The sequence below is a fragment of the Lynx canadensis genome, chromosome D2 (assembly GCF_007474595.2).
Source record: "Lynx canadensis isolate LIC74 chromosome D2, mLynCan4.pri.v2, whole genome shotgun sequence".
In the NCBI taxonomy this organism is placed as follows: Eukaryota; Metazoa; Chordata; class Mammalia; order Carnivora; family Felidae; genus Lynx; species Lynx canadensis.
In genome coordinates, this window is record NC_044313.2 from 51,992,814 (window position 1) to 52,016,011 (window position 23,198).

At 36.7% G+C, this 23,198-nt stretch overlaps 1 protein-coding gene across 9 annotated transcripts in view; it reads right to left on the reverse strand.

The window, feature by feature from the left end:
* The window catches only part of SAMD8 (sterile alpha motif domain containing 8), a 78,355-nt gene that overhangs the window by 43,162 nt on the left and 11,995 nt on the right, over positions 1-23,198 (reverse strand). For 8 of the 9 annotated variants that reach the window (XR_004344252.1, XR_004344251.1, XR_004344250.1 and 5 more), the window contains one exon: positions 7,129-7,721. Coding sequence is in view for 6 of the 9 variants with exons in the window: in XM_030335094.2 (XP_030190954.1) it covers positions 7,129-7,721 (593 nt within the window). In the remaining 3 variants the exon portion in view is untranslated. Of the gene's footprint in view, positions 1-7,128; positions 7,722-14,778; positions 14,949-23,198 lie in introns of all 9 variants that reach the window. The other variant, XM_030335097.2, reaches the window with a different exon arrangement.

A 23,198-nucleotide genomic window follows, 5' to 3' on the forward strand; every position in this document is an offset into this window, starting at 1 on the left:
TATTTTATTTTTTTTTTAAATTTTTTTTTAACGTTTTATTTATTTTTGAGACAGAGAGAGACAGAGCATGAACGGGGGAGGGGCAGAGAGAGGGGGAGACACAGAATGGAAGCAGGCTCCAGGCTCTGAGCCATCAGCCCAGAGCCTGACGCGGGGCTCGAACTCCCGGACCGCGAGATCGTGACCTGGCTGAAGTCGGACGCTTAACCGACTGCACCACCCAGGCGCCCCTCCTTTTTACTGTTATTTTAGTGGCATGTTGTGAGGAAATGTTTTTTCAAGATCTCATTATTTATTTTGATACAAAGTTATCTAAAATGCATTATACGTGTACATGCCTCTTTTTTTTCTAGATAAAAATTTAACTTTGGTAATTATTACCATTACTTGGTAATAATCATGATTATGAACACTGATTATTACACTGAATATGATAATGACCTCAGGATTACTGAGAAATGAAGGTTAAGCTCCAGGCTAGAGTAGTTTTTCCATTATTTATGTTTGCTTTTTATAGTGCTTCTGGTTCTTCTGTTACTAGTATGGCTATCAGCTATCCTTTCTCACTGTTTTAAGTGGGCCTGCCTATAGAGGCATCCCTATCTCCCAATTTTGTTTAAGATGTACTGAAGGTCTTGAAATTGTGTAACATAAGCTTCAGAAACAGACTTTGAAACAAAGATCAGTGTGAAAGTGATTAGGAGTGTTCCCAAGGGAAAACCTTAGGGTAGTAAGAAAATGAAATTAGGAAGGCAAGGAAGCAGGGTAAAAGTGAGACATCAAATAAAGGCTTGTGGGGTTAACTATGGCAAGGGTAATTATGGCTCAATCCTATGGGGACTTTGGGAGACAGTGTAGGTCCGACCTAAAAGTTGTCCCAATTAGGGTGAAGAGAAATAAAATATTTATACCCTATCTCATCAGTCATTAGTTAAAGGCCGTTGCTGGAGGGATGTAAATTCCTAAGCATGTTTGCCTCTCTTTCCAAGCAGGCAAAATGCCTCTCTTTCCAAGCAGCCCAGATGCAGCTCTCCAACACAGATACATTTACTGGATGTTGGGGCGTCCACATGCAAGAAAATGAAAAAGAGATCTGAGAGTACACAGGAAAAACACTGATAGCACCTGTTACCATTCTCCTATGAATAAAGCTTCAATGCTTAAGAGCATGAAGATTTGTAGTGGGTGGCACTATAGGGAGTTAGGCAAAATTTGGCTTCATATCCCCATTACAAACTGAAAATTACATACATGTTTACACAAAATTTTGTACACAAATGTTCATAAGCAGCATTAATGGCAGCCAAAAAGTGGACACACCCAAACATTCATTAACTGATCAATGATAAACAAAATGTAGTATATATACATACAATGGAGTATTATTCTGTAATAAAAAGGAATGAAGCACTGATACATATTACTATATGGATGAATCTTGAAAAATTATGCTAAATGAAAGAAGCCAATCACACGCAAAAAAGGCCACATATTGCATGATTCCATTTATATGAAATGTCCAGAACAGACAAATTCACAGGTGTAGAAAGTAAATTAGTGGTTTCCAGGGAATGGAAGGAGGAGGGAATGGAATGAGACTGATAATGGATAGGAGTTTCTTTCTGGGGTAATGAAAATATTCTGGAATTAGTGGTGATAGTTGCACAATTTTGTAAATATAATAAAACCCACTGAATTGTACACTTTAAAATAAAATCCTCATTTCTCTCTCAGGTCATTTTTCCACCTTTCTCCCACTACACCTTGGTTATAGGCATCTATCGAACCTCAGCATCCATTCTCTCATTTCTCGAAGACTTCAGCTTCTGGTTCACTGTCACTTTCTCTAAAACTTCTATTGTAACTTGGGTTCTTCTCACTTATCTTTTTACTTCTCCTTTGGCCTTGTCTTTTACTCTGCTTCAGTGACCTGCACCCATGGTTATAACCTGGATCTTGTCATTACTAAGATTATTTTTCATAATCTTAATTTCAAGAATCCTATATAAACCAACACCTCTTTGCTTTCCAGCTTATTCCTTCTAGTACTCCCAACCTCAATAATTTTGAGACCTAAAATCCATTGATCTTACAACATTTTCACTGTCCTTCACCTATCTCATTTCCTCATGTCCCTTCTTATCCACCTGAGTCCATGGTCAGTCATTGTAATCACTCCCTTGCCTGGTCTTCCTTCATCATGCTGCCTAGCAAACCTTCAAACCTGCTTATTAAATCCAGTTATGCACCTATTCCATCCACCTATTTGAGTGAGGTAGTAAAAATACATCATGCCAACATGACTACTAACTTCAAGGAGGCCATCAGTGCTGCTACTACATCACACAAGTCTACTCACTCTCCTAGATGACTATTTTACACCCCATTCATTTTCCTCAAACTGCCATCTTTCTCTCCATTGTAACTATTTGCAGAGAAAATAAAAACAATCAGGAGAGCACTTCCTCATGCTCTACCATCACATCTAACAATGTGCTTCTGTATTTTCTATCTTCTCTGTTATGTATAAACAGTCCATGTGCCTAAACCAACCTCTCCTACCCATTAGATCCCATCACTTTTCATTTACTCAAGGACATGACTCTGATCATGTCCATCTCTTTCCTCCTAACATCATTCCCCTCCGCCTAAATTGGGTCATTCCTATCATCAATACAACAAACATACTATAATATAGCCCATCCCAAACTAAAATCCTGGTGACTCTCTATCCTTTCCTTCTCTGTCCAAGATACAGCTCCATTTCTCTACCACCTTTACAGGAAACCTTTTAAGATTTGATTGTTTCCAATTTCTCTCTTCCTATTCTTTTTCTCTCTTATCAACTCTAACCAATTTTTTTTTAACTTTTCTTGGCTATGAAAAATTGAACAAATAAATACTTTAAGGTCTTCACTTAAATCCACCGTACAATAATTACCATTTTTTCCAAATTTATTTTTTTTCACTCTTTCTATGCATACCTACATACACACACACACATACTGTTTTGGAAGAACCTTAACCCACCCCCTGCAAAGTAAGTTGCAGACATTATGACACTTCTTTCCTAAATACTACAACATGATTCTCCTGGGAAAAAGGATATCCTTTTCATAACACAATACACTATTATACCCAGGAAATTGTAACACTGATTGTTAGACAACATTGTTTAATATGAAGTCCATACCCAAAATTTCCTAAATGTCCCCAAAATATCAACAGCATATATTTTTTCTTGATATAGGTTCCAATTAAAGTTCATATATTGCTCTTGGTTACAGCTCTTCAATATCCCTACAATTCTCTTTGCCTGACTTCCGTTTGCTATAATATCTACATTTTTGGAGAGTCCAGATCAGCTGTCTTATTAGACTGTTCCTTGTTCTGGATTTGTCTGATAATTTCCTCATGATTAGACTTAAGTTACATTTGGAGGGGCAAGATTATTATATAGTTGATACTGTGAACATCACATCCAATGCACATGTCAGTTTGAAATGCTACATTTGATCATTTGGTTAAAACAATCATGACACTGGAAAGCTACCTTATTCTTCCTATAATTAAGTAGTATGTGAGATGATTATTTTCAAATCATGTGAACATCCTTGATCTTTCACCTAATGATTTTAGCATCCACTGATGACTTGCCTGAATCAATTACTATGCTGGATGTTGCAAAATAGGCCATCCATGTTTATTTGCTGGTATCATTCTTGAAGAATTTCCCCTCTTGCCAGACCATTTTTTGTTTGTTTTATCACTATGGATTCACAAATTCTTTCTTTTACTCAATATATTAGAATCCATTACCATCACTATGCTTTTGGATGTTTTAATTGCCCTAGTTTGATCAGTGCAAGTCCCTTCAAACCAGCTCATATGTTCTTCTGACATGCTTTCATTGGTTTTATGCACTTCCTTGATTTATGGAACAAGAGCTGTTTCGCTCATTTTATATTTTCCTTGCTTCACACTTAAAACTAGTTCATATCAGTTCTTAAAAATCTTCCTCACTCTTCTTTGTGATTTAGTAGTACTCTGCTATGCAGAGTATTATATTCAACCAGTTTTCCAAGGATAGGCATTTATATTATTTCCAATATTTGCAATTACTACAAATAATGTCACAATGAGCAACTGTCACAATGAGCATATGTTTCCTATTTGTGGATTATATCCCATTAGGTAAATTTCAGTAAGTCTCATATTCTCTTTTGAACCCATTACAATCAGCTTCTGCTTTTACTAACTCTTGTGAAGGTCAATGTTGCTATATCTGATGGTTAATTATCCACATTTTACTTGATGCCTGAATAGCACTTAAAAACAGCTAATTATTAATTATTCCTGCCCTCTTACAATACTTTTTTTTAACTTGGCTTCCAGGATACTACTTTCTCTCTCTGCCCTGACATTCTCAGTCTTCTTTACTGGTTTTGCCTTACTTCTCTGATTTCTGTTAGAATGTTCTTGGGCTTGGGGGCATCTGGGTGGCTCAGTTGGTTAACTGTCTGACTTTGGCTCAGGTCACGATCTCATGGTTTGTGAGTTGGAGCCCCACATTGGGCTCTGTGCTGACAGCTTCGGATTCTGTTTCTCCTTCTCTCTGCTCCTCTCATGCTCATGCTCCGTCTCCCTCTCTCTCTCTCAAAAATAAACATGTAAAAGATTAAAAAAAATAATAAGGAAATATAAAACAGGCCACTCATTTAAAAAAAGAAAAAAAAAAGAAAAGAATGTTCTTGGGTTCAATCTTTAATCTTCCCACTTTTTAACTCACTCACTAGAAGACCTTATCTAACATCACAGCTTTACCTGTGCTGGTAACTTCCAAATTTCAGCCTACATCTTTCTGAACTCCAACTCATCCTTCCATCTCTTACTTGACATAATGATTTGGTGTAAAAGATATCTCAATCTGACATGTCCAAAACCAAATCCTTACATTTCTTTCCAAGTCAGCTGTCTTCCCATCTCTGTGAAGGGCAACTCCATCCTTGCAAAGGGTCAGGTCAAAAATCTTGGAGTAATCCTTGACTTTTCTTTTTCTTATGCCTTACATGCAAATCCATCAGCAATCTTGTTGGCTGCGCTTTCTAAATATATAAATAGAACTTGACTCTTTCACACCATCTCTACCACTACTATCCTCATCCAATGCACCTCATTTTTGTCAAGGTGAATTCAATAATTTAATCCCTATTTGGCTACACTCAAGTCCACACTCAGGCTATTCTCAGTACAACAACTAGAGTTACCTTTTAAAATGGAAGTTAGATCACTCCTTCTCTAAAATACTTTCCAATGGCTTCCCTTTTCATTCAGAATGAAAGCTAAAATCCACACAATAATCTACAAGTCACTATACAATCTGGATTCCTGTTTCCTCTCAAACTTCATCTCCAACTGTTCTTCCCAGCTCTGATTTGCTGTTCTTTAAACCTGCTAAGTACCCTACCAATTCAGGATTTCTGCAATTTGTGTTGCAACTTGGAATAAGGAAACAACTTGGAACAAAGAACAAGGAGCAAGAAACAACTTGTTTCCTCTGCCTCCAATACTCTTTCCTTAGATATCCATATGCTTTCTTCCTTATTTCCTTGGGGTCTTCTGTTTATAATTGGGAAAACTGTATAGAATAGGGGAGGAGATATAGGGATCTAACAGTTTCTTCAACAGCTTTCATTAGATTCTTCTTTTAGCACCACCCTTTCACCTGCAATATCCAGAGTTTTGAGAAATCTGCAATATAGACTGGGTTGGTTCTCATTTTTCCTAATTGCTGTTTTAGAATTTGATTATTTTAGGTCTGTTTGTTGCCACTCATCCACCTACTTTCTTTTTTTTTATTTTTCTAAATTTTTTTCAACATTTTATTTATTTTTGGGACAGAAAGAGACAGAGCATGAACGGGGGAGGGGCAGAGAGAGAGGGAGACACAGAATCGGAAACAGGCTCCAGGCTCTGAGCCATCAGCCCAGAGCCTGAAGCGGGGCTCGAACTCATGGACCGCGAGATCGTGACCTGGCTGAAGTGGGACGCTCAACCGACTGCGCCACCCAGGCGCCCCTCATCCACCTACTTTCAAACTTCCAAAAATGTATGGCTACTCTCTCCTCTCTTATCTGCTGCATCCTTGTAGGCTTACAAATTAAACAAAAACCTCTTTACTACACTTTAAATCGGGGTTTGTGAGGACAAAAATGTGATATGTACATCATTTTGCCATCTCAACACGAATACTTTAATTCACTTCACAAAAAAAGAAAACACATTCTAAACAAAAAAAACATTCTACAAGGCACTTTCAGAAGGGTAAATATTTTATAAAAACAATCAGGAAAGTTCTACAAACTTGAAACAGATTTTTAAAATCAAATATAAAAACTAATAGTTTTGAGTTTTGTTCTATTCTTATTTTTCATATGCATATACTATATTCTTTTTTATGCATGCAACACTTCATAAAAACATAGAGGATAGAGGATACTATCAATGAATCAATTTGTATTATTTGTGATAATTCCAATTTATTTGGTGATACAGGAGCCTTCCCTATATTTTTGGAAAAGCTTTTAAACCCCATTCATCAAGAAAAGGTAACCAAATTCCATTTATTATAGACACCATTCCAGGAAACCCTTTTAAAATGTGAACTGCCCAAGGAGCTATAATATAGCTATAAAAAAAATAAATTAACCAGTGGCTTTTCCCACTCACACAGGCTTAAGGTCTAATTTACTTTAAGACAGAGGAACCTGGGTGGCTCAGTCGGTTAAGCGTCTGACTTTGGCCCAGGTCATGATCTCACAGTTTGTGAGTTCGAGCACCGCATCAGGCTCTGTGCTGACAGCTTGGAGCCTGGAGCCTGCTTTAGATTCTGAGTCTCCCTCTTTCTCTCTCTGCCCCTCCCCCAGCTCATGCTCATACTCTATCTCTGTCAAAAATAAATAAACTTAAAAAAAAAAAGCGACTTCAAAGCATATCTTCATATGCTACCAGATAAATAGAAAGTATGTATCAACCAAAATAATAACAAACAACATAATTATCATAACTATATTATCATTGCTGTTATTGCAACCTTCTGCAAACTTGGCAACTAGAAACAAAACTTACCTGTCTAAGAATATATCTGGGAGTGGTGGATAGGTCTGCATATCAGGCACTCGCTCGTGGACTATAACCATAATGAAAGATGTAAACCCAAATACTATAAAAACATATATACAACTCAATATGGTCTTCCAATACTCTGGGTCCAATCTTCGAATAGAATGTTTGTTTTTACCATTCATGTACTGGTACTGATCAGAATTCAAATCAGTGATCGGTCCATCACAGTCATGTGAAGGCTCTCCATTACAGAGCCACTCTGCGCTGTGAAGAGCACTGATGAAAGGTGTCATGGAACCCATGGGACTGTCACTGTTGTATCCCATTTCTTCTAAAACATCAATATGTATTTTCTGCAATTTTCGGACTGAGAGCATTAACCTTTTAATGTCCCCTAAGATTTTGATTTCCAGAGGAGGAGACCGGAGATCATATTCAGTCAATGTTAGCAATGTGATTCCATCAAGTCGGTGCTTATTACATAAAATGTCCACATATTCAAAAAAGCCTTCATCCTTCAGCCAAACAGCTACATGCTTGGTAGTCCAGCGGCGAATGCAGAGGTGATTAGGAACAGCCATTTCCTTTTCCACTGCCTGTCCAGGGAAATCAGGAAAACAAAACAAAAACTTCAGTGTGTCCTAACAACTCCTTTAAAGACCAAATACACGTAAACATACCAGAAACAATAATTTTTCTACTCTGATCTATTGGCTTCTAGAAGAGAGTAACAAGGAAAAAAAAAAAAACCCAAATGATTGGTTTTCAGTAGATTAACATTCTAATAATTTTATGATATGGCCCCCACAGAAGAAGGAAGGCTAATGACTAAACATTTTTACAAAAAATTACTCTACAAATGGCCTTTCCACACCATAGCAAGTGTAACTTCATTAGAAAAAGCCTACTGCTGAGAATTGAGAAAAATCTCATTTTAATGCTTCTCTTAAAATGAGATACAGAAAGATACCTAATACATAAAAATTAATTAAATTTTAGAAATCTTCATGTTTGATGGAATAAGTATCTCCCACTTCTCTAAAATGAGAAAACAAAAACAAGAAACACCACCAAGGTAGATAGAGAACTAGTTTTAGGAAACCCCTTAGATTAAGAATATTTCTACCCACTACACAAATGATTTCTAAACAGATATAAAGCCTATAAACCAGATATAAGTATCTTATTAGCTCATTTCTTTCCATACTTTGAATATACCATTATAGAACTAAATAAGAAATTTCCTTCTTAAACTATCACTGAGATTTCAGTGATAAAATTTTTAAAAGAAAACTGTCATTTCAATGTACTCATATTTGAGGACCCAAACTTTATATTGTGATTGTAAAAGGCCAATAATGTACTATCTGAAAATGTACTAATTATTTTTACTACTTTGATCCACATAGTTCTGTTTATGTTCTTTTTCCATTCTAAAACTTTCAGTAACTTGGGCCTCTATCAGGTTTATAAGATAACACAGGAGACAAAGGCCTACATGGAAAAAACTTATTTCCCTGAAGTACTTTCCTCAGTTACTAAAGCATGTGGGTTTTCTGACATCTTCCATATTTTTAAAGATCCTATTTCCTTCTGAGATGATTTTTTAATTAATTTTTTTGAGAGAGAAGGTGCAAGTGAGCGAGGGAGCAGAGAAAGAGAGAATCCCACAAGTGGTAAAGAGAGAGAGAGAGAGAGAGAGAGAGAGAGAGAGAGAGGAGACAATTTTTTTTAAAAAAAACACAGTAGGCAAACTTTAAAGCATAACAACAACAAAAAAATAAAGAATGACATAAGAAATACCCAAATGTCCACTACCCAGTTTGAAAAAATATCAAATAATTCCAATATATGTTCTGTTTCTTAATCTGGGTATTAGTCATAGGTTATGTTCATTTTATAAAAATTCAAGAAGCTATATGCTTATGATCTACACTTTACGTATGTTAAACTATATTTTAAAAGTTTGCTTTAAAAGGCCAAAAACAATGGCTCAGAGCCTGGAGCCTGTTTCCGATTCTGTGTCTCCCTCTCTCTCTGCCCCTCCCCCATTCATGCTCTGTCTCTCTCTGTCCCAAAAATAAAATAAACGTTGAAAAAAAAAATTTTTTTTTAAAAGGCCAAAAACAAAACATCAATACAATTGAATGTCCCTCCCTGATACTGTCCCCTTCCTCCCCTTCCCAGATGAAATAATTCTTGATTTTGGTGTTTATCATTTTCTTATAATATGCACTTTTGGCTATGATAAATCTTCTATGCTTACTTATGTTGAGAAAAGTAAAAAAACTGCTACTGTTCTACATTCTTCCCCTACCCACACAAACTCTTGCCATGAAGACTTATAAATACTTGAAAAAGGCAGATACTTAATTAACTACATGAGCACCACCACTTACACCATCAAAAATATTCAGGCAACAAGAAATGCTTATTAAATATTTATTTCTTAATTACTAAAAAGCAATCCTAATTTTTGGAAGCCTTTAATCAGATTTTGTTTCCAAACAGAGTTTTTCATATTATCAATCCACAATAGCTTTTCAGTCTTAGAACATTAACAGCACATCTGCCTATAAGGATCTGTATGCTTTAAAAAGCTGCCTAATTCTTATGTACTAAAGAGCTACATAAACTCTTACTCAGCTCTTTTTAGCTACAGTATATCATTGCCATCCCAAACATGTTTTATGCAATTTACCACATTGAATTTATACACACTGATGTATATCATTTTATGTAAGTTATCACATATATACAAAATTCCATTAAAATGACTTTGGTATGTTTTAGTTCATATATATATCCAGATGGTTTCATCCCACCCACTACATACATATCTCTTCCCCAAAGATATGCTCTGAATAAATTTCTTCATCTTTGAATATCCAACCACACCTGTTACATACAAACTCTGCAGCAGTTACGATGTAGCAAATCTGCAAAGTTCATCTCCCACAAAACAAGGCTGGATTCTTCTGTCATTTTATTTTCTATTCTGCTACCTTTCTCCTTTCTCAAACAGCTTACCACCAATGGGTTCCAAGTCACTCCCATCCTTATAGCATTATCCTTCAGTACGGTTTTGTCTCATACACTGTTCAAAATGATCTTCTCTTTGTTTTTTTCTTTTTTTTCCCCTGTCTTAGATCACCAGTTCTCTATACTCTCAATTGGGCCAACAATCAGAGTTTGATGCTGGTGTTTTAGCTGCTACAGAACGAGTAACACAAGGAAGCCTTCTGGAAGTCTCTGAGCCTGCTGTGGCAATGTCCTAAAAACATGACACACTCCACTAATGTGCTTCATCAAGTCAGGACATGTCCTTTAATTGTATGCTACTACATATAGTTAGAGGCCCATATTTATGTAACACCGTGAACACCTGCACTAAAGAGGTATATTAAAAAGATGATAAAAGGCTTTAGGGCCAATTTAGTATTTATGTTGTGCCATAGAAACTACATGGAACAGGAAATTTTGAACAAAGATATGACGGCTATGAGTTTCATATAAATCCAAAAAAATGAAATTAAGTTAGTGTTTAAGAACACTTTCAGCTTTAATCAACAATTAATATGAATCAATTAAGGTTTAAAGGGACTCCATTTTTGACCAAGATTTAATGAGAGGGACCAAATTTACCCTCCCACCACAAATAACCAAATGATAGATAAAATACATGGGAGAGAAAAACCAGCATCAAGACACTGGGTATCAGACAAAAAAGATCGCTGCCAAACAGAATACAAAGTGAACCCTACTGCCCCAGCTTACTGCCCTGAGAGGTTCCAAGTCATGTGTGACACAGGACACAAAATGGGTGAGGGCTGGCGGACTTGCTGAGTTGAGGAGATAGAGCTGAGGGTCTGGGGAGATCCAGGTGGCTAGTGTTCATGAAATAGATTACTGGAGAAGAGAAAGATGCACAGACAGAGAACTTGTTATAGACTGAATGCTTTGTCTCCCCAAAATTCATATATTGAAATCCTAACCCCCCAATTAGGAGGTGACTAGTCATGAGGGCAGGGCCCTCATAAATGGGATTAGTTGCCTTTTAAGAGATACTCCAGAGAATTTTATCACCCCTTCCACCACCTAAAGACATAACTAGAAGATGACTGACTATGAAGCAAGAGTCAGGCTCTCACCAGATACCAAATCTGCTGGGCTTTGATCTTGGACTCCTCAGTCTCCAGAACTGTGAGAAATAAGTGTGCTTTGTTTAAGCCACCCAGTCTACAGTATTTTTGTTATAGTAGCCTGAAAAGACTAAGACAGAACCCCAGAGATCTGCAGAGACTGTCCTTTGAATATGCAGCTAAAATGCTGATCATCACATACACACGAGGAAACAAAACAGGACTGAAAAAAGCACCACCCAGAAAGATTAGAGGGAACAACACTCAGTACACACACAAGACCAATACAAATGCCTACCCCAAACACACTGAAAAAAACCAAAAGAATCTCACAATTCATGGGGCATTAGGCAAAGTGCATAGGAAGATCTTGCATAGTAGTAAGACAAAATTAATCCTAAATTAGTAGTTGTTTGACTGGGGGCAATTTGCTACCCCCTCCCCAACATTTGGCAATTTCTGGAGTCATTTTTGGTTGTTACAAGTAGGGAGTCACTTAAAGGGCAGAGGCTACAGATGCTGTTAAACATTCTACAAAGCACAGCATAGCCCTTCACAACAAAGAAATAACTGATTCAAGATGTTGATATTGAGTGCTGATATTGAAAAACCCTGCCCTACAATGAACAGGTCTCTGGTCCAGTCAAATAAATCTTTTTTTTTTTTGAAGTTTATTTATTTTTGAGAGAGACAGCAAGCGAGATAAACAGAGAGAGACAGAGACAGAGAAAGAGAGAGAGATTATCCCCAGGCTCCATACTGTCATCACAGAGTCCAACGTGGGGCTCAATCTCATGAATTGTGAGATCATGACTTGAGCTGCAATCAAGAATCGGACACTTAGCCGACTGAGCCACACAGGCACCCCCAGCCAAAAAATGTTAAAATCAAGATCCAAAAGAATCAAATTATTTTCCAGTAACTTAACTACATCCTACAACAAAGTTCAAGATTACTAGGAGTATTTAGCACTCAACAGATAAAATCCATTATGTCTGGCATCCAATCAAAGATACCTACTCTCTATCCAGAGTAGGAAAAATTACCTATAATTAGTAGAAAACAAATCAATCAAAATTGACCCAGAACTAATACAGATTAAATAGAATTAGCTTGGGGCGCCAGGGTGGCGCAGTCGGTTAAGTGTCCGACTTCAGCCAGGTCACGATCTCACGGTCCATGAGTTCGAGCCCCGCGTCAGGCTCTGGGCTGATGGCTCAGAGCCTGGAGCCTGTTTCCGATTCTGTGTCTCCCTCTCTCTCTGCCCCTCCCCCGTTCATGCTCTGTCTCTCTCTGTCCCCTCAAAAAATAAATAAACGTTGAAAAAAAAATTAAAATAAATAAATAAATAAATAGAATTAGCAGACAAGAAAATCAATGAAGTTATAACTCTATTACATATTCAAGAAGTTATAGACATGGGCCTTAAACAAGCTCCAATGGAAACTTCTAAAGATGAAATTACAATACACAGAATGAAAAATACACTGAATTGGATTAACAGCTGATTAGACATTACAAAAGATAAGAACAATAAACTTGAAGACACAACAACAGGAATTACTCAAAATGAAACACAAGAAAAGATAAGTTTTTTTTTCCTTTGAAAGTTACCTTGTAGGGGCACCTGGGTGGCTCAGCCTGTTAAGTGTCTGACTTCGGCTCAGGTCATGATCTCATGGTTCCTGAGTGGGAGCCCCGCGTCGGGCTCTGTGCTGACAGCTCAGAGCCTAGAGCCTGCTTTGGATTCTGTGTCTCCCTCTCTCTCTGCCCCTCCCCCACTCATGCTCTGTCTCTCTCTGTCTCTTAAAAATAAATAACTGTTAAGAAAAAAGTTTTTTAAAAAGACACTCAAAAAAAAGCATTTGAAAAAATCCAATATTTATTCCTGATAAAACCTCTCGGCAAACCAAAAACAGAAGCGTCATCAACTTTATAAAGGGCTTTTTGAAAAACCTGTAGCTAATATCATACTTAATGACAGAAGTCTATACACTTTCTTATAATATCAGGAACAAGCCAAAACTATCCATTCTCACCAATTTATATACATTGGACATTCTGGCCAGTAGAATAAGGCAAGAAAAGGGAATAAAGCTATACAGATTAGATAGTAAGAAATAAAACTCACAATCTGCAGAATTTGCAAGCAATATAATTATTTAGGAAATTCAGTGGAATCTATACGTACACACAAAAACCTACCACAACTAGTAAGTTAGTTTAGCAAGATTGCTAGATATAAGATCAATATACAAAAATCAATTGTATTTCTATATACTAATAATAAAAATTCAAAAACTGAAATTTATAGGGGCACCGGGGAGGCTCAGTTGGTTAAGCATCTGACTCTTGGTTTCAGCTCAGGTCATGACCTGGTGGTTCCTGAGTTCCAGAACACTGGCTCTGTGCTGACAGTGTGGAGCCTGCTTTGAATCCCCTCTCTCACTCTCTCTGACCCTCCCTTGTTCATGCTCTCTCTCTCAAAATAATTAAATAAACTTAAAAAAATAGAAATTTATAAAACACTACCATTTACAATAGCATCAAAAAATATCAAATACTCAAGGATAAATCTGACCAAACCCGGAAAAGACCTGTACACTAAAACCTATAAAACACTGTAAGAGAAATTAAAGATCTAAATAAACAATGAGAGATGGGTGGGTCAGAAGATTCAATATTGTTAAGATGTCAATTCTCCCCCAAATTTGAACTACAGATTCAGTGCAATTCTAATCAAAATCCTGGCAGGCTTTTTTGTAGATGTTGATAAACTTAACTCACAAAAGCTCATATGGAAATGTAGAAGATCCAAAATAACCAAAAACAACTCTGAAAAAGAACAAATTAGCTGATTTCAAGACTTATCATACAGCAATTATTTTCTACCGCTATGTAGCTAATTACTATAAACTTAGTGACCACCCTCAGTTCTTGCCTCTTCTTATTCTGAAAAGCAGCAGCTTCACCTGTGTTGAACTCCCCTTGTACCTAGAATCTCTCCTGGAAAAGCACATTCCTTCTCAAGGACTTGCCTGATTAAGTCAGGTCCACTAAGAATAATCTTAGTTTCTTAGTCAACTGTGCCACATTAACACAACAAAATCACAGGAGTGATCGCCCATCATATTTACAGGTCCCTTCTATTATTATACAACAGTCACTGGAGACCATTTTAGAATTCTATCATCTACCCCAAATCAAGACAAAGTGGTAGTGGCATGATGATAAATAAAGCAATGGAACAGAACAGGGAATCTGGAAATAGACCTAGATAGATAGACAGATCGATAGATACCTGTTTTTCTACAAACATGTAAAGGCAATTTAATGAAGAAAGGATAGTCTTCATCAAATAGTATTGGAACAAATGGATATCCATATGCAAAAAAATCAATCGATATCTCTCACCACATATAAAAATTAACCCCAAATGCATCACAGACCAAATGTGAAGTCTAAAACTATAAATCATCTAGAAGAAAACACAAGAGAAAATCTTTCTTACCTTAGGTTAGGTCAAGATTTCTTAGATATGACACCAAAAGCAAAATCCATAAAAGAATAAACTGATAAACTGGATTTCATTTGTCTAGGTAGGAGACTGAAGGACCTTTATAGTTTTTAGTCTGTAAATTTCTGCATTGTTTGAATCTTTTACAGCAATGTATTTCTATACTAAAAAGACAGAAAATACATAAAAGTAATATATATTCATTGAAGAAATAAAATTTTAAAATTACCTTTGAGACTACTGCTTGTAATTTGTTATAACTCTCACAGAATTTTCTACGAAAAGAAATCATACCACAGATAATTCTGTCTCATTTTTCCTTAACATTATTACATGAATCTTGTCTAATATTATTAAATTATCCTTTGAAAAGGACAGTCCATTAATGGTTATACAATAGTTTGTCCATCTCTCCATTGTTGGCAATTGTTCACAATATTATTACTATTACAAATAGTACTGTAGTGCCTTACTTAAGATTTCTAGGAGTCAAGTAACTATCAAAAAAAACTCAAGTGTTTCCCCACTAACGTCATTAAAGCTTAATTCACAATTAAAAAACACTGCATGAAAAGCTTGTACTTGTCTAAAACATTAATTGGTATGTATAAAGGAAACATCCCCATTTGAGATAAAATTCTAAAGAGGTTTACTCTGAAATCATGAACAATTAAGAATTTAATTATCAAAGGCACTGAGAGAATATTCAACTCCTGCAGAATCTCATTATCAACAGGCATTAGTCAGAGTTCCAAGTCCTAGATAACAGATAAACAAAAGGAGCTGACTGTTCTGTACAAAGGGGAACAAAAGTATCTTATGGATGGACTCCAGTTAGAAATTTTTGAAAACTATAAAAAATGCAATTTTCGGCACATCAACTCTTTTATTTACAAGCATATTTCTTTTCTTTCCAAATTTAGTTCATACTAATTAGAGATTTCACCAGCCTGAGAGCAAAAGAGCTTACAGTATATTGCCTATATACTGTAAAGATGACTTTATCTCCATACTTAATAAAATGAAAAAACCTTATCATAAGAACTTTAGTTTGGTATTTCTTAACAGTAGCATAGCTATTCCTCAATCAACAAGCCTTTAATGCATCCCATTAGAATGACCCAAATCTCTTCACAATAATATAAATAACTCAGTTGTGTTCTTCTCTATTAAAACTGCAAGTACTGTATGTTAGGCTTGACAAAGTACAACCAGTCTAGAACTGCAAAAGCAGATAATGATTATCAATGAACTCTTTCCCTACTCCTCCTTGTTGAAACTATTTGTGTGCTCCACCCTACCTCTGTATGACCAGTTGCAGAACAATCTGGCCCCCACTGAAAATGACTGAACTGAAAGGAGCATTACCTTCGTGAATCACACTGACTCAGTGTCTGTGACAGATACGATGAATTTGGCACTGATGAATTGGCATCTTTTCCAATCTCCCTCTAGTTGTTTTCTGCTACTACAGAGGTTGAAAGCTAAAAAATTATTCCCCAGGATCCCTTGCAACTAGAGTTCTAAATGTGAATTAGGTTCGGTCAAGTGGATTCTCTGACAAGAGATACGGAAAACAGTAAGTGAAGTAGGGGCCATTTTCCTGAAGTTCTGGCTGTCCACAAGACAGACTATGTAAATGTTGGGTGTGTGTTGTATGTGTGTGTGTGTGTGTGTGCATGCACGCAAAATTCTCCAGTTTTCAGTCACTAAGTGTTGAGTATAAGGAAGAAGTTGCAATTGTGGAACAGCAATGCTGCCTTTCTAATGTCTGCATCAGACACGATGATACGTTCTTTGTTTTATGTTTGTTAAACCATACATAAAACTTACTATTTTAACAATTTTTTAAGTGTACAGAACAGTAGTATTAAGTACATTCACATGGATGTGCAACCATCACCACCATCCACTTTCAGAACTTTTTCTTCATCCCAATTGAAAACTTTGTATCCATTAAACAATAACCCCCCCCATTATCCCCTACTTCCTCACCCCACAACCAACATTCTACTTTCTGTCTCTATAAATTGGACACTAGGTACCTCATATAAGTGAGACAATATTTGTCTTTCTGTGTCTGGCTTATTTTCCTTAGCATAATGTCTTCAAAGTTAGTCCATGTTGTAGCATGTTATCAGAATTTCCTTCCTTTTTAAGGCTGAATAATATTTTGTTGCATGGGGGCGCCTGGGTGGCTCAGTGGGTTGAACCTGAACCTTGATTTCAGATCACATCATGGTTCATGAGTTTGAGCCCCACATCGGGCTCTCTGCTGACAGCATAGAACCTGCTTGGAATTCTCTCTCTCTGCCTATCTCAAAAATAAACAAACATTCGGGGCACCTGGGTGGCGCAGTCGGTTAAGCGTCCGACTTCAGCCAGGTCACGATCTCACGGTCCATGAGTTCGAGCCCCACGTCAGGCTCTGGGCTGATGGCTCAGAGCCTGGAGCCTGTTTCCGATTCTGTGTCTCCCTCTTTCTCTGCCCCTCCCCCGTTCATGCTCTGTCTCTCTCTGTCCCAAAAATAAATAAACGTTGAAAAAAAATTAAAAAAAAAACATTTAAAAAATATTTCATTATATACATATATCACATTTTGTTTACCCATTCATCCATCAACAGACATGAGTTGCTTTCAACTTTTGGCTATTGTGAATAATGCTCCTATAAACACGGCTGTACAATAACTGTTCAAGTCCTATTTTCGCTTCTTTGGTGTATAAACTCAGAAGTAGCTGAGTCTTTGGTAATTTTTTTTATTTTCAGGAATCACCACACCATTTTTCTTTTTCTTTCTTTCTTTTTTTTTTTTTTTAGAGAGAGAGAGAGAGATGGCGCAAGTGAGAAGGGGCAGAGAAAGAAAGAGAGAAAAAGAAAATCTCATGAGGGACTGAGAGAGTACTGTGGGGGGAGAGAGAAGCAGGGCTCACCCAAAGCAGGACTCAAACTCACAAACTGTGAGATCATGACCGAGTCAAAGCCAGCTGCTTAACCAACTGAGCCACCCAAGAGCCCACATACCATTTTTCAAAGTAGCTATACTATTTTACATTTCCACCAGCAATGTACAAGTGTTCCAATTTTTCCATACTCTTGCCAACACTTGTTATTTTATGTTTTTTTTTTTTAACAATAGTCATCCTAGTGGATGTAAAGTATAAAGTAGTTTTTATTTGATTTCCATAATGATTAGTGATGTTGAGAATCTTTTCATGTGCTTACTGGACATTTGTATATTTTCTTTAGGGAAATGTTTGTTCAAGTCCTTTGCCTATTTTTGAATCAAGTTGGTTTTGTTGTTGAAATGGTATATTCTTTTTAATTTTTTTAATGTTTTTATTTCTTTGTGAGAGAGAGACAGAGCATGAGCGGGGAGGGGCAAGAGACAGAGGGAGACACAGAGTCTGAAGCGGGCTCCAGGCTCTGAGCTGTCAGTACGGAGCCCGATGTGGAACTTGAAATCACGGACCACAAGACCATGACCTGAGCTGAAGTCGGATGCTTAACTGACTGAGCCACCCAGGTGCTCTGAAATGGTACATTCTTAAAATCGTTCCACGCCGGCCTTCTAATACCTTTGATGACTGTGGCAAAGGTAGCACTTTTTTGGCACACAAGTTCAAATCTTGTTATAGAAGTCATTCCTAGCAGCCCAGCCCAGAGCCTAGAGTAGTTTCTATCTCTTGTAATTGAACTCGCCTGAATATGTCAGTACAGGCCAGGCCATTCAATCTTCCCAGTTGTTAACTTTCTTTTCTTTCCTTCTTTAAATGTTTACTTATTTATTTTGAGAAAGGGCAGGCATGTGGGAGCAGGGGAGGGGCAGAAACAGAAAGAAAGAGAGAATCCCAAGCAGGCTCTGCACTCTTAGCACAGAGGCCTGACATGGGGCCTGATCCCACCAACCATGAGATCATGACCTGAGCCGAAATCAAGAGTTGGGACACTCAACCAACTGAGCCACCCAGGTACTCCAAACTGTCATCTTTCAAAGCAAGTGAAGTACCTAAGGTTAAAGGCTTCAAGCTTGCTCACAAGGTCCACATTCTAGTTCAATTCTAGGTAAGGCAAATAAATTTATGCTATTTCAACTTCCTGGGAAATTAATTAAGCAGGATACGGTTTCATCTGTTTTTCCCCCCCATTAAATGCACATACTCTTGCATTATCTTTGGAATGAATGACTTGTTTTATTTCAATAAGCTGTACAACATATTTTTTTTTTAACCAAGCACACTGTGCCAATGGAAAAAGATGAAGCAGTAAAATGTCCCATTGATAATTTAAACACAACAAAGGCTCTGATCTGGTCATTTCATCTATTAAATAGGTTCAACTCTATCTATTAAGAATAAGAAAGTAGACAGGTGCCCCACGGCTTCTAGCCAGCCATAGGTCTCCTGGGAGTACAGGATAAGTGAGGAGGCTGTGGGCTTGGGTGCACCAGACTGCCTACTGTGAAGCCCACAGGGGAGAAAATAAAGGAGGCAAATAGCACGACAAATTAAAGAAAGGGGAAGAAAAAGTAAAACATGAATATATCTAGTAAAAAAAGTTATCTAGCACCTAGGGCAGCAGGAGAGCTTAAGAGATTTTTTACGTTAGATTATTTTTATTTTTAGAGACTATAGTAGGGATTACTAAGAATATTACAAAGACCTGTATGATGAGCACATAATAGGTTCTCAACAAGCATTATTAAATAAATGTGCAAAAACAAAGTAGCCATCAAAATAACTGCCCCAATGCCCTTCCAAACAGGATTATTAAAAACAAAATGCCTTGTTTTATACTGGCTATTTCATTCTTAAGAGTATAGTCTTAAAAAGATTTTACATTTTCCCTTTATGCACATTTTTAATAATAAAATTTTATTACAAATTCTTCAGGGCTTCAGTTTTACATCAACAAATTTAGAATGTCTAACTGCCAAGAGACAACCCCTGGTCACTAATTTGATAAACCCATAGGAATCAGGATCTGGTAATCAGCCTCAATGATTGAAAACTCGATCTTTTGTCATTACCCCAGAGTTGATCAAATTGAGTGAGACTACAAGCGAACTTATATAAGGTACTGATAGATAAGCTAGAATGCCAATACTAGGCACATAAGTGTCTAGAAAGAATACTCAAGAATCTTGTCCCAGGCAGATTTGTTCACAACTCTGAAGTATCTAGAAGGCTGACTTAATAAGCAGAATGTTACTTATAGAGTAAGTAATCAGAGCACAGAAAAGCAGATGATTTTAAGCAACATTTTTATGAGACTTAATGTATAATGTCTGTGCCTCACAGAGTATCTGTCTAGAAAAAGTTGTTTACACCTCTCAGTTTATCTCTCTTTTCCACACAGAGTAGATATAAAAAACCTTTGACTCCTCCTTTGCCTATGCTCCATGGAATCAATATAAACAATGGTTTTCAACCTGGCTACACATTAGAATAATCTGAAAACAAAAACAAAAACAAAAAAAAAAAAACATGCCTGTTCTACTTCCCATGCTTTTTTTTTTTAACTTTCTTACTGGATCAGAATCTGAGAAGCTTGACATCTGCATTTTTTAAAAGCTCCCCAAGTGATTCTGAAGCACTACACCAGACCATCCAATCTAACTCTGCTTGTTCTTCTACTTCTGGCTTGGCTAACATTTAATCTTTCAAGTTCCTTCACACATATCTTATTTCATCCATTATATGTTGATTCTGTGTTGAGCAGCTGTTTCTCCTATATAAAAATCTACATGATACAACTGAATAAACTATACCTATACACAGAACTGCAGGTAAAGACATATCACACTCTAGGGTTGACTACTGATACATATTAAGAAAAACTGCATTTAGTTTATACTAAAAATAATCCTTCAGAGTCTGTTTATAATACCCTAGCACCCAGGAAACAGAAACTTTTTATTATTTTAAATAACTGATCAAATGTACCCACAATCTGGGGTGCCTGGGTGGCTCAGTCGGTTGAGCATCTGACTCTTGATTTTGGCTCAGGCATGATCTTATGTTCCGTGGGTTCAGAGCTGTGTTGCAATCTGCTTGACAGTGTGGAGACTGCTTGGAATTCTCTATGCCCCTCCTCCACATGTGCTCACACATGTGCACACTTTCTCTCTCTCTCAAAAATAAATAAACTTAAATAAATTTACCCACAATCTATATATTAAAAAAATTTTTTTAATGTTTATTCATGTTTTTGATAGAGCATGAGTGGGGGAGGGGCAGAGAGAGAGGGAGACACAGAATCTGAAGCAGGCTCTAGGCTCTGAGCTGTCAGCACAGGGCTTGACGCAGGACTCGAACTCCCAGACCATGAGATCATGACCTGAGTTGAAGTCGGACACTTAACTGAATGCGCTACCCAGGTGCCCCCACAATTTATATATTTCTGATAATTATAAGGAAAAAAGTCTTCAAAACATAGTAAGAAAGCTAAAAAAAAAAAATCTATAATAAATATTAAGTCTATAAATCCCTGGTAGGATTTAAGAGCTTTATTTTCAACCTGTCCTTTAACTTAAAAGAAAAGTAGCATGATATGGTGAAGAGCAGTGAATTGGTTGTCAAAATTCTTGGAGCTCAATTTCAACAACATTAATTAACCTTTTAGGTGATTTAAAACAATCTAAACTTCTTGGCATCTCAATGCCTTATCTATAAAATCAGGAGGCAAAGAAAGAGCTAATAGAAGGAAACTAATATTTATGAACATCTATTATAGATCAGACACTGTCCAGGATGATTTCACATGTGATTTAATAATAATAATATTAATAGCAATAATTGTAATAATAATTCCTGCTTCATCTTTGCCTAGTTGCTTTGGGGACTCTGTCTGACTGGACCTGTTTTATGTTTTATTTTATTCATTATTTTTTTAAGATTTTATTTTAATTTTTATATTTATTTTTAAGAGTATATATTATTTCTCCTCCTTTTTTATGTTTATTTATTTTTGAGAGAGAGAGAGACAGAGTGATATCAGGGAAGGGGCAGAGAGAGGGAGACACAGAATCCAAAGCAGGCTCCAGGCTCCGAGCTGTCAGCACAGAGCCTGATGTAGGGCTTGAACCCACGGACTGTGAGATTATGACTTGAGCTGAGGTCAGTCATTCAACAGACTGGCCACCCAGGAGCCCCTAGGATTTTATTTTTAAGTAATCTCTACACCCAACGTAGGGCTTGAATTTAAAATCCCAAGGGGCGCCTGGGTGGCTCAACTGGTTAAGTGTCCAAATTCATTCAGATCACATCATGATCTGGCAGTTGGTGGGTTCAAGCCCCGCATCAAGCTGTGCTGATAATGTGGAGCCTGCTTGGGATTCTCTCTCTCAAAATAAAACTTAATAAAACCCCCAAAAACTGAAGATGTCAAATGAGACTAGCTAATCACTCTCAAGACCAAAATATCTTCAGAATAAAAAAATACATACTAGAAATAAGATCCAGATGATTTGTAGGTGATTTGTAATACAGCTTCTTCATTATAAAACTTTCAACTTTTGTTAAGAGACCCTTTTACAGATAGAAATAATACATTTTCCTCATTATTTGTTGGGAAATCTAGGCTAACTATTTAGGGACCAAAATCAGGTACATACACATATTAATAATACAAACAAATAGCTGGATTTCAAAAAATCTTTTCATTTCAGGCAACTATTAATTTCCCTTATTTTATAACCACCATGTCACCAGCCCAGTATCCCAATGAATAACTCTGTTCTTTCCCCCAGGGGAACTACAAACCTATCTTTGTGATAATCCCTTGTTTTTCTTTATAGTTTCAGTACCTAAGCATATATTGATAAACAATATAGTTTAGTTTTGCTTGTTTTTCTCTTTTATATGAATCGAATCACACTGTATGCATTCTTCAAGTATTATACAAAAGTAGATTGTAGCATTCACTTGTTTTAAAAAAATTTGAATGACAGTAATTTTGGAAAAAGTTTAGAGGACTGCTAAATTGATAAAAACAGACTCAAGATTCAAAGTAATATAGGAAATGTTAAATAGCCATTTTAATTTGTCCATGAAGACAAAATTAATGGTATATCACCTCAGAAGAATTAACTGCACAAAATAGGGAAGCATATTCAACCAGAACCAAAAAAACTCAGTTATCATATTCTTCAAAGGAAGAAGACAAAAGTATGTACTGTTCCTTGATATGAACTCATAATCCTTTTTCAGTAAAAAGTCCCTGGAAGACTTGTTTCTTTGACTTTTGTATGATTAGTACAATGAGGTGAACAGGATTATCAGTTACCCAATCAACACCTACTGGAAGAGGAATACAGTGGGCAGGATGTGCAGGTACAAGATATTCCATCTCTGCAGAGTGTTGTTCTTTAAAAGAATGTATGTCCTAACTCACACACTCTTTGATTTCTGAA